Source organism: Lithobates pipiens, unplaced genomic scaffold (assembly GCF_037356315.1).
Source record: "Lithobates pipiens isolate NorthernLeopardFrog02 unplaced genomic scaffold, aLitPip1_a1.2 Scaffold_13, whole genome shotgun sequence".
Classification (NCBI taxonomy): Eukaryota; Metazoa; Chordata; class Amphibia; order Anura; family Ranidae; genus Lithobates; species Lithobates pipiens.
The window spans coordinates 523,958,525-523,971,154 of NW_027507718.1; the positions used below are offsets into that span (position 1 = coordinate 523,958,525).

The 12,630-nt window shown below is 42.1% G+C and overlaps 1 protein-coding gene across 1 annotated transcript in view; it reads left to right on the top strand.

Annotated features, from left to right (window-relative positions):
- LOC143975620 (uncharacterized) overlaps positions 1 to 9,252 on the top strand; it is a 43,787-nt gene extending 34,535 nt beyond the window's left edge. Inside the window, exons 8-9 of the mRNA XM_077478098.1 lie at positions 2,549 to 2,632; positions 8,127 to 9,252. Coding sequence (XP_077334224.1) covers positions 2,549 to 2,632; positions 8,127 to 8,191 — 149 coding nt within the window. The 3' untranslated portion in view covers positions 8,192 to 9,252. The remainder of the gene's footprint in view (positions 1 to 2,548; positions 2,633 to 8,126) is intronic.
- Positions 9,253 to 12,630: the final 3,378 nt, after the last annotated feature.

Below are 12,630 nucleotides of genomic sequence, written 5' to 3' on the forward strand. Positions count from 1 at the left end.
CATGATTGGATGATAAAATCAGCAGAGCTTCCCCTCATTTCAGATCTACCCCTTAGATTTAGAGCGACTGCACTTCCAAGTGCACTTGCCGTGCAAAGTGGATTTGCCTTTTGTAAATAACCCCCTAAGTGTCATTTCTGTCTGCTGCCTCCTTCTTCTGCTATCAGCATGAGTCACTTCTGACAAGTTTTTCTGACACCAAGAGAAAAATGGTGACAGGGGAGGGACCTCCAGCGGATTGACAGCCTCAGTTCTGTTCCTGTGTGCTGTGTAAAGGGGAGGTGTGTCCCTTCCCTCCAATCAGCTCTCAGAACTCTCGACACTGAGTGTAACTTCAGCTTTCCACCTCCCTGCTTTTCAGAGCTGAGAGGTCCTGTGTAAATTCTGCACTTTGAGAGGCATTAGGGCAGGGATATGCAATTAGTGGACCTCCAGCTGTTGCAGAACTACAAGTCCCATGAGGCAAAGCAAGACTCTGACAACCGCAAGCATGACGTCCAGAGGCAGAGGCATGATGGGACTTGTAGTTTTGCAACAGCTGGAAGTCCGCTAATTGCATATCCCTGATTTAGAGGAAAGATTGCTGCAGATAAAGAGGTACAACTTATGTAGGAGGATTTGTTTCATCTCTGTGTATCCCATGAGACCAGTCACCTCACTGGGTGTATGGAAGGGTTATCACAACTTTAATATTCATTACCTGGACAGGAAGTGAGGAGACCTCTTTCTCATTGGAACACAGCAATGAAATCCTGGCCAAGGTTGTCACCCCATATGTTAGGTTATTTTGTTTTTTTTCCTAAACTAGCCCTATAGAGTGTTTGCAGATGTCTATAAGACTGGTAGTAGAGCTGCACGATTAATTAATGAAAAAAAAATCACAATCTCAATTTAACCCCCTCACGATCTTAATCCAGCATTTCCACAATTCTATGTAACAATTGGAGTCCGCCCGGTCCCGCAGGCATGGTCACGCTGTAAGTGAGCACGTGTGCCTGCTAGCCTCGCCAATTAACCACTTACAGACCGGACCATTTTGCTGATCAAAGATTAGACCACTTTTTGCGATTCGGCACTGCGTCGTTTTAACTGACAATTGCGCAGTCGTGCGACGTGGCTCCCAAACAAAATTGACCTCCTTTTTTACCCACAAATAGAGCTTTCTTTTGGTGGTATTTGATCACCCCTGCGGTTTTTATTTTTTGCGCTATAAACAAAAATAGAGCGACAGTTTTGAAAAAAACGCATTCTTTTTTACTTTTTGTTATAATAAATATCCCCCAAAAATATATAAAAAACATTTTTTTTCCCTCAGTTTAGGCCGATACATATTCTTCTACATATTTTTGGTAAAAAAAAATCGCAATAAGCGATTATTGATTAGTTTGCGCAAAAGTTATAGCATTTACAAAATAGGGATAGTTTTATGGCATTTTTATTAATAATTTTTTATTCTTTTTTTTTTTTTTTTTTACTAGTAATGGCGGCGATCAGCGATTTTTATTGTGACTGTGACATTATGGGGGACACATCGGACATTTTTGGGACCATTGTCATTTATACAGCAATCACTGTTATACAAATGCAGTGATTCCTGTGTAAATGACACTGGCAGTGAAGGGGTTAAGTGTTCCTAGGGGTGTGTCACTAACTGTTGGGGGCTGGGCTTTCATTTAGTGAACACTGATCTCTGCTCCAATCACATGGAGCAGAGATCAGCGTCACTAGCTGCTAGGCAGAATGGGGAAATGCTGTTTACAACGGCATTTTTTCCATTCAGCCTCCCTGTGAGACGCGGGTATGCCCACGGCGATCGAGTCCGCGGGACCCGCGACCGGACTCATGGGGGTCCCGACCGGCACGCGAGCGGCGGCGTGCTCGCGATGGCAGGGCGGCATTAAAGATTGGACGTACCTGTACGCCAATATGCCTGCCCGTGCCATTCTGCCGACGTACATTGGCGTGCGCTGGTCGGGAACCGGTTAAAGGGGACATACAGGTACTCCCATTTGCCCACCACTGCCATTGTGCTGACGTATATCGGCGTGTGCTGGTCGGCAAGTGGTTAAGGACCAGGCCCTTTTCTGACATTTGTTGCCTGCAAGTTAAAATCAGTATTTTTTGCTCGAAAATTGCTTAGAACCCCCAAACATTATATATATATATATGTATATGTATATGTATATGTATATGTATATGTATATAATTTATTAGCAGAGACCCTAGAGAATGGCGGTCATTGCAATATTTTATGTCAAACTGTATTCGTGCAGTGGCCTTTCAAATGCATTTTTTTGGGGAGAAACAACAGTAAAGCTAGCTGAAATTATTTGGTATAATGTAAAAGATTACGCTGAGAATCTAGATCTTTATTCTAAGCGAATAACAAAATTGTGATTCTCATTCTATCGAAAATCGTGCAGCTCCAGCTGGTAGGCAGATTTTTCCTGCCGGGCACAACTTAAATTTTGTCCGGGTTCAGCAGGAATAAAAATACTAAAAGAGCATCGTGATTCCTTAATCAATACTCATGATATCTGTTTTCCAGACACGGCAAATGTCACTCTTTGGGCTCTGATTGCCTTCCCTCCGGCCCTCGTGATTTTGAAAATCGGGATCTTCATTCTATGTTGTAAGTATTGTAGAGAGATCCTGTTGATTACCCTTACCTTCCTTTACCCTTGTCCATTCACAAATTGTCTTGAATTCTATTCACAAATTACAAGATATTCTGTGAATAGACAAGCAAAGATCCTATTGTTTATCCTCCATTTCACCTTTCCTTGTCTATTCACAAATCATCTTGAATTCTGTTTACAAGCTACTAGACATTCTCAGAATAGACACGGGGGAGAACCTGTCATTTACCTTTCTTTTCCTTCCCTCTTCCAAATACACATTATATTGTAGACATGTGCATTCGTTTTCGTCCGAATGCATTTTAGTCCGAATTTCAGCTATTTTCGTTTTCGTTTTGACAAACGATAACGAAAGCACAACATCCGAAAAACGAAAGATCCGACATAAATAAATGCTTTATTTTCGTTTTCATTGTTACAACAGTTCGATATAGAATAGGAGATTCGACATGACTCTGACAACAATCTGTGTCTATAGAACCTGTGGTCAAATGTGCCTAACCTTACCTCTATTAGTCCAAGATTATATAGAGAAAATATTCGACAGAGAGAAAAGATTCTGCAAGTTACTGTCCTAAAAAGTGGTTGGGAACCCGGGTCCTGCCCCAGGGGACATGTATCAATGCAAAAAAAAGTTTTAAAAACGGCCGTTTTTTCCGGAGCAGTGATTTTAATAATGATTAAAGTGAAACAATAAAAGTGTAATATTCCTTTAAATTTCGTAGGGGGGGGTTGTCTATAGTATGCCTGTGAAGGGGCGCATGTTTCCCATGCTTAGAACTGTCCCTGCACAAAGTGTCATTTATGCAGGAAAAAAAGTCCTTTAAAATCACTCGCAGCTATTATGAATTGTCGGCTCCGTAATACAGAGAACACTCATTGAAAGTCATTGATAAAAAAATAAAAAATAAATTTAAAAAAAAGCGTGGGGGTCCCCCAAATTCAATTACCAGGCCCTTCAGGTCTGGTATGGATATTAAGGGGAACCCTGCCTCAAATTTAAGAAAAAATTTGACGTGGGGTTCCCCCTAAATATCCATAAGCAGACCCTTCAGGTCTAGTATGGATATTAAGGGGAACCCCGCGTCAAATTTAAAAAAAAATTGACGTGGGGTTCCCCCTAAAAATCCATACCAGACCCTTTATCCGAGCACGCAACCTGGCAGGCCGCAGGAAAAGAGGGGGGGGGCGAGAGAGCGGCCCCCCCTCCCTCCTGAACCGTACCAGGCCACATGCCCTCAACATTGGGAGGATGCTTTGGGGGTCTGTGACCCCTCAAAGCACCTTGTCCCCATGTTGATGAGGACAAGGGCCTCATCCCCACAACCCTGGCCAGTGGTTGTGGAGGTCTGCGGGCGGGGGGCTTATCAGAATCTGGAAGCCCCCTTTAACAAGGGGACCCCCAGATCCCACCCCCCCTGTTTGAAATGGTAAGGGGGTACAAAAGTACCCCTACCATTTCACAAAGAAAGTGTAAAAAATGGTTAAATAAAACAAACACACTTTTGAAAAATTCCTTTATTAAAAATAAAATAATAAAAAAAAGATTCCAGCGGCGGTAATCCACTCTTGCTATCCAGCGACGGACGGTCATCTCTCCAGCGATGGCTCATCTCATCCAGCGCAGCGATCCATCCTTCTTCTGTCTCCGTGTAGGAGACACTGCAAGCATTCCGGCGGCTGACGTTTCCTATATACGGAGGGCGGGGCCACCCGTCACCTGACCCGCCCCCCTCTGACGCAAGGGGAAACCCGGGGTTCCCTGTGACGTATGGGTGACCCCGCACCCCTCTGATGTAACACAGGCAGGTTTCCGTTACATCAGAGGGGGGCGGGGTCACCCATACGTCACGGGGAACCCCGGGTTTCCCCTTGCGTCAGAGGGGGCCGGGTCAGGTGACGGGTGGCCCCGCCCTCCGTATATAAGAAACGTCAGCCGCCGGAATCCTTGCAGTGTCTCCTCCACGGAGACAGAAGAAGGATGGATCGCTGCGCTGGATGAGATGAGACATCGCGGGAGAGATGACCGTCCGTCGCTGCATAGCAAGAGTGGATTACCGCCGCTGGAATCTTTTTTTTATTATTTTATTTTTAATAAAGGAATTTTTCAAAAGTGTGTTTGTTTTATTTAACCATTTTTTACACTTTCTTTGTGAAATGGTAGGGGTACTTTTGTACCCCCTTACCATTTCAAACAGGGGGGGGCCGGGATCTGGGGGTCCCCTTGTTAAAGGGAGCTTCCAGATTCTGATAAGCCCCCCGCCCACAGACCTCCACAACCACCGGCCAGGGTTGTGAGGATGAGGCCCTTGTCCTCATCAACATGGGGACAAGGTGCTTTGAGGGGTCACAGACCCCCAAAGCATCCTCCCAATGTTGAGGGCATGTGGCCTGGTACGGTTCAGGAGGGGGGGGCGCTCTCTCGTCCCCCCCTCTTTTCCTGCGGCCTGCCAGGTTGCGTGCTCGGATAAAGGGTCTGGTATGGATTTTTAGGGGGAACCCCACATCAATTTTTTTTTAAATTTGACGCGGGGTTCCCCTTAATATCCATACCAGACCTGAAGGGTCTGGTTATGGATATTTAGGGGGAACCCCACATCAAATTTTTTCTTAAATTTGAGGCAGGATTCCCCTTAATATCCATACCAGACCTGAAGGGCCTGGTAATTGAATTTGGGGGACCCCCACGCTTTTTTTTTAATTTATTTATTTTTTTATCAATGAGTCTTCTCTGTATTACGGAGCTGACAATTCATAATAGCTGCGAGTGATTTTAAAGGACTTTTTTTCCTGCATAAATGACACTTTGTGCAGGGACAGTTCTAAGCACGGGAAACATGCGCCCCTTCACAAGCATACTATAGACAACCCCCCCCCCTACGAAATTTAAAGCAATATTACACTTTTATTGTTTCACTTTAAGCATTATTAAAATCACTGCTCCTGAAAAAAAGGCCATTTTTAAAACTTTTTTTTTGCATTGATACATGTCCCCTGGGGCAGGACCCGGGTCCCCAAACACTTTTTAGGACAGTAACTTGCAAATTAGCCTTTAAAATTAGCACTTTAGATTTTGAACGTTGGTGTCCCATAGACTTTAATAGGGTTCTAAAGTATGCTATATACTAGCTCCGTCGAATCTTCTTTATACATTCGACAGACACCATAAGCCTTCAAAGACAGATTTGACCGTAATTCATGTGGATTTTCGGACGAATGCAATTTTTGAACGAAAAACGAAATAAATAAAAACGAATTTCGGGAGTAACTAAATAAATTAAGTTTTCAGACGAAAACGAAATTCCGAAACGAAATATTTTACTCTGCACATGTCTATTATATTGAATTTGGATCCCAAAAATAGAAGAATTTCTCCTAATAGAGAAGGCAAGGTCCTGTCATTTACCTTCCTTTCCCGATACCCTTGTCCATTCACAGAAAGCTTTGTATTGTGTGAAAGATTACAAGGTGTTCTGTGAATGGACAAGGGTAGATCATGTTGTTTACGCCTCTTCTTTGGAATTATGTTCACAAAATACTATAGGCTCTCTGAAGAGACAAGAGGAGATTCTATGGTTTACCTTTCCTCTTCCCTTGTCAATTCGCAAATCACCTTGAGTGCTATTAACCGGGTGTTCTCTTTGTTTTAGGAACACTATTTTGGTGTGGTGAATCATTTTTTCGTTCTCTTAATAGACAAGGGGAGATCCTGTCATTTACCCTTGTCTTTTTTTTAAACCCTTGTCCAATCACAAATTCTTGATTTCTGTTCACAAAATACAAGATGTTCTGTGAATAGATAAGGGAAGGTACTGGCGTTTATCCTCCCTTTCATCTTTTATTGTCTATTCTCAGAATGCTATGGTTTATACTCCCTTTACTCTTCCCTTGTCAATTCACAAATCACCTTGAGCACTAACCGGATGTTCTTTGTTTTAGTAACACTACTTTGGCACAGTGAATTCTTTTTTTTGTTCTATTAGACAAGGGGAGAGTCTGTCAGTTATCCTTACCTTCCTTTACCCCTGTCCATTCACAAATTGTCTTGAATTCTGTTTCCAATATAGAAGACATTCTCTAAAGTGACAAGGCAGGATCCTGTCATTTACCCTCCCTTTCCTCTTCCCTTGTCCACTCAGAAATTGCCCCTAAATCTATTCACAAAATACAAAACATTCTCCTAATAGACAAGGAAAGATCCTGCCATTTACCTTCCCTTTCCTCTTCCCTTGTCCATTCATAGAAATCTTAGTATTTTGTGAAAGAATACAAAATGTTCTGCGAATGGATACAGGGAAAGAAAGGGTAACAAACAGTCTCTCTTCAATTTATGAGAGCCGCAATGCCAGAAGTTCAGGGCTGACAGTAATATCCAGTATGAATGATAACCATTGTTATAGAAAACGTATATCTGTACTAGACATGTGCAATTCGTTTAGTTTGAATTGTTTTTTTAACTCATTTTTCAATTTCTGATTTTTCGCATTTTCACATTTCTGAATTTCGGTAATTTGGAGATTCGGAAATTCCAATTTTCAGAGATTGGGAAATTCGAAATTTCAGAAATTTGGAAATTCCGAAATTGGAAAATTTCAAAACGTCTGAAAATCGAAAATTTCAGAAAATGGAAAATTCTAAATTTCACAAATTCGCAAATTGGAAAATTCGGTAATTGGAAAATTCAAAACTTCGGAAATTCAAAATTTCAGAAATTGGAAAATTCGAAATTTCAAAAATTGGAAAATTCGAAATTTCAGAAATTCGGAAATTGGAAAATTCCGAAATTGGAAATTGGGAAATTCCAAACTTCGGAAATTCAAAACTTCGGAAATTCGAAATTTGAAACTTTGGAAATTTGAAATTCAGAAATTCAAAAATTTCAGAAATTAGAAAATTTGAAAATCTGAAAATCCAAAAAATAAGAATGAACATCTGAAAATTCAAAAGAATGAAAATCAGAAAATTTAAAAAACCCGAAAATCTGAAATAACTAATAATGAATATTAAATTATAGGTATTGGAATTTCCTTTCAAATTTGACTGTTATTGAAGTCACGTATTATCTGAAATAACGAATGCTGCATCTAAACAAACGGAATGACGTAACAATCTAATAATAATATATATATATTTTTTTTTAATTTGTTCCACTCCATTTGTTTAGATGCAGCTTTCGTTATTTCAGGTAATTTGTAACTAAAGATAAATTTGTATTCATTACATTCAACAACAGCCAAATTTGAAAGGAAATTACAATACCTATAATTTAATATTTATTATTAGTTAGTTATTTCAAATTTTACTGGTTTTCTTTCTTTTTTTCAGATTTTTCAAATTTGCTAATTTTCGAATTTCCGAAAAAAGCAACAAAAAAGGAATGAAACAAAAACTAAAACTTTTTTTGTCAGTGCACATGTCTAATCTACGCATCAAACCTCCTGGAGTTTCACTTTAACATTTCATTTATTTATGTATTTTGTTGCTTAGGCTGGAAGAAAAATAATACTAACACGAGTGAAGAGACCACATTGGATGCTGGTGGTCCGTTATGAAATTACATCAGTGGAGGGGGGCCTCGGAGGGTCAAAAGAAGGAAATCTTTATATTAGTCCACCTGAATTCTATTGGTGCAACAAAGTCCCATGGGAGATATCTTTTGTCTACTGTGCAGATCATTCGTCTAGGCGAGTGTCAATGTTAAATCTGTGGACATTGCGATGGCTCAGTGTTTGGAGCCATCTACTGACACAATTTAGTAATGCACGGACACTATGATTATAAGCACAAAGACTTTTATAGGAAGTACTGTTTGTTTTGACAAGAGGTTTGACCTTTGTTACCCAGGAGTCTGTGTGACCTACCCATGGACACTCTCTCTTGCAGTGCATGCTGGGTAGGGTATAAAAAGGACTGCAGCGGCCATATTTGGTCTCTTGGGACCACGCTGCCTGCGCGGAACTGTGTGGAGGGTTCACAGACACATCAGCAGATAGTCACCACGGAGTGAAAACCAGACTGTTTGCCAGGTGATTTGACAGAGCCTGAGAGCTGGTGATCAGATTGACGAGGTTCAGAGACGCTTGTCGGAGTAGCGGAGGACCGGATCCAGTCAGCGGAGCGACACAGAGCATTTGGCCCAGTCCAAGCGGGAGCATGCTGCAGCTATCGGACCAAAGCCATCACCCAGAACTCTGATCCAGTTGGCCAGCGGGTTACGGCCCACCGTAACGGAAGCATAACTGAGCAACTGACATTGAGCAGGCTTGGGGCCCAGTTCAGTTTAGCGCCCAAGTGTGATTACAAGTTCTTGGAGTTATACCTAGAGTATTCTAAGTTAACTTTTCATTCATCCCTTTGGATTACAATTACCTGAGGAACCATTTAAGCCATCAAAGAAAGAAGATAAAGGAGAAGATACCTTAAGTGAGGCCTCACATAGACTTTAAGTAAGGGGAGCTCCCAGGTCCAGATAGATAACATACTTGTATATCGCTTATTGTATCTGACTGTCGATTCATGCTGCACTGACGTTATACGTTGGGACTACAGTGCAACCCATGTAACCACTTATTCGTTATACTCTCAGTAAAAGTATTTCTGGTTAAGAGTACAAGTGTGTGGTCTACTGTCTTTCCCCACCAGGTGGAGCCAGCGGATCCTGAGGGATGGATACAGGTTCCCTATACTGTTTATATTCTACTGTATTATTGTTGCATCACAACTGTGTCAAGAGGACAGAGTCATACACAAGGGGGTTTTCTCAGAGTACAGGCCCAATTTAAATTAACAGCTCCTTTGGGGGTCAGTGCTACACTACTAAAAAAAAAATAATAATAAAAATGTTTTATAGGCGCTACAGCGCTAAAAATATCACCTGCATAGCGCCTGTAAAGAGCCTCTCCTGTCATACTGGAGCGGTACGCTGGCAGGACGTTAAAAAAAATCCTGCAAGTCGCATCTTTGGAGCGGTGATACACCGCTCCTTCACCTCTCCTGCTCATTGGTCTGAATGGGCACTGATGCAGAACCAGCGCTTTGCAGGTCGTTTTAACCCTTTTTTCGGCCGCTAGCAGAGGTTAAAACTGCACCGCTAAAACGACAGTAAAGCATTGCTAAAAATAGCTCTGTTTTACCGACGGCGCCAGCACCGCCCCCCAGTGTGAAAGGGCTCTTATATATACACACAACTATTTTTGTAATCCTTGTTAAAGATTGTTAAAAGCAATACATGATTGCATTGCAAGCATGCATGTTCTCAATATAGCGAGTAGTATAAACCTGGAAGTTTGGCTGGGACCCCCCCCCCCCCCGACACTCGGTCGGGCGGCTCGGGTGGCAGTCATGGCCCTCGTGGGCGTGAGGAGGCTCAGGAGAGAAGTCGGGTTGCTGGCAAACGGTGGCAATGTGCTGCAGGCAGAAGGGAGTCGGCCCCGGCCGGGACTGGCAAGCACTGGGCATAGGCTGCCGTGGGATCCGATCCTGGCTTTCCAGCAGTGCCTCTGCCAGCACTGCAGAATGCCACTGGACTGGAGTCAGAAAGAGGAGATACAGTAACAGAAGACACTCTCTGGCCTGGGCTGAGGGACTCGCTGGCTGCTCCCTCTGCTGTGGTGCGGCCGGGGGCGGAGAAGGAGAGGAGGTGGGTGGACCCGGAGCGATGCGCAGGACAGCTCTGGGTAAGGCCTCGCTCACTCAGCCGACATCACTGGTTGCTAGACGCGAGGCGGGGCGTTGTTATCTCAGGGTGGCCGTGTGTCCTTGTTTCATTCCGGGACACTGCATTGTCCTGGAATGAAGGTGCCTGGGATACAAATTTGAATTAAAGTGGTTGTAAACCCATTACAACCAGTTTAACCTACAGGTAAGACTAGATTAAGGCTTTCCTGTAGGTGCAAAAAATATACCTAAAAGGTTTAGGAGATATTTGCAGAACTAGCTACACCGCAAGCACCGTAGATATCGGACGCAGGCGCACCTAGAGGCGATTCAGTTCGCATTGTGCGCTATACAAGTATTTCATTCATTCATTCACTGAGCGTCCCGCTTCTAACGGCGATGATGCTGTTAGTGACGGCACCAGCGCACATGTGCGGGAGTTACGTCAACGCGGCTCCGGCCAGTCACAGTGCCGGAGCCACGATACCCGGAATCGGATACACGGAAGTGACTCCGGCGGCGTCAGAGGAGGCGAACGAGGGCCGCTTCGGGGGCTTCGATCTTAGGTAAGTAATTCATAATGAGCTAGTATGCTATGCATTATGCCTTTGTCTTGCATGGGTTATTTTTTAATTTTTTTTTTTACAATTTCTGAGGCTTTACTTCCTCTTTAAGGGATAATGCCAGGCAATCCGGGACACGTGGGCACCCTAGACTGAATACAAATGTACCCCCCACACTTTTCACATATTTATTTGTAAAACATTTTGAAAACCATTTATCATTTTCCTTCCACTTCACAATTATGTGCCACTTTGTGTTAGTCTATCACATAAAATCCCAATAAAACACATGTACGTTTTTGGTTGTAACATGAGAAAATGTGGGAATTATCAAGGGGTATGAATACTTTTTTCAAAGCACTGTAAATGGGCTCTTAGGTCCGGTTCACGCTGAGGCAGCACGACTTCCAGCGCGACTGCCTCAGGCGACCTGGACGTGACCGCTGCGGCGACCCCCAAAGTCGTACAGGAACCTTTTTCTAAGTCAGAGCGACTTGAGTTCCGTTGTACAGAACGGGACGCGACTTGTCAGGCAGCTAAGTCACCTGACAAGTCGTCCCAGTGTGAACTGACCCTAAGGGTTCAACTATAAGCTATTGTAAACTATTTTATTAGTGTGACTAATCTAGATAAGTTACCTCGCTTTTGTTCCGACTCTGGATCAGGAGGCTTGTGCCAAATGAATTAGCATTGCTACATACTTCCCTGGAGAAGGTGATCTAGGTGTGGCCATAATGATATCATTTGTCATATCCTAAAGCATTCCACCTGTAATCATTATACAATCTGGCCAGATGAAGGTGGATGATGAAACATTGCATAATACAGATTTGTCTCTCTATATACGTAAACTATAAATAAATAAATGAACATGTCTGTACTTGTTTTTTTCAACTTCTTTTTCATTCAAGTTTTTATATAGCATTTTTTTACCAAAAATATGTAGAAGAATACGTATCGGCCTAAATTGAGGAAAAAAAATGTTTTTTTATATATTTTTGGGGGATATTTATTATAGCAAAAAGTAAAAAATAATGCGTTTTTTTTCAAAATTGTCGCTCTTTTTTTGTTTATAGCGTAAAAAATAAAAACCGCGGGGGCAATGAAATACCAACAAACGAAAGCGCTATTTGTGGGGAAAAAAAGAGACGTCTATTTTGTTTGGGAGCCACGTCGCACGACCGCGCAATTGTCAGTTAAAGCGACGCAGTGCCGAATTGCAAAAAGTGGTCTGGTTTTAAGCCAACAAAATGGTCCGGTCTGAAAGTGGTTAAACCAGAATTATATATATATATATATATATATATATATATATATATATATATATATATATATATTAAAAAAAAGGTCAGATATTAGTATAATTATCATGAGCAAAAGAATAATGAACAGGATATACTGTACACTATCTATAAATGCCAACTGTATGAAAGCGTTTGTTAACCCCAAAAAAAAAAAAAAAAATAGATCCTGCTCCTTTTAACTGCTTCAGCCCCAGAAGGATTTTCCCCCTTCCTGACCAGAGCACTTTTTGCGATTCGGCACTGCGTCACTTTAACTGACAAATGCGCGGTTCTGTGAGGTTGTACCGAAGCATAATTGATGTCCTTTTTTCCCCCACAAATAGAGCTTTCTTTTGGTGTTATTTGATCACCTCTGCGGTTTTTATTTTTTGCACTATAAACAAAAAAAGCACTATAAACAAAAAAAGAGCGACAATCCTTGTCTACTAATGTGTATTAGCATTTACAATGAAAGTATATGGACGTTTC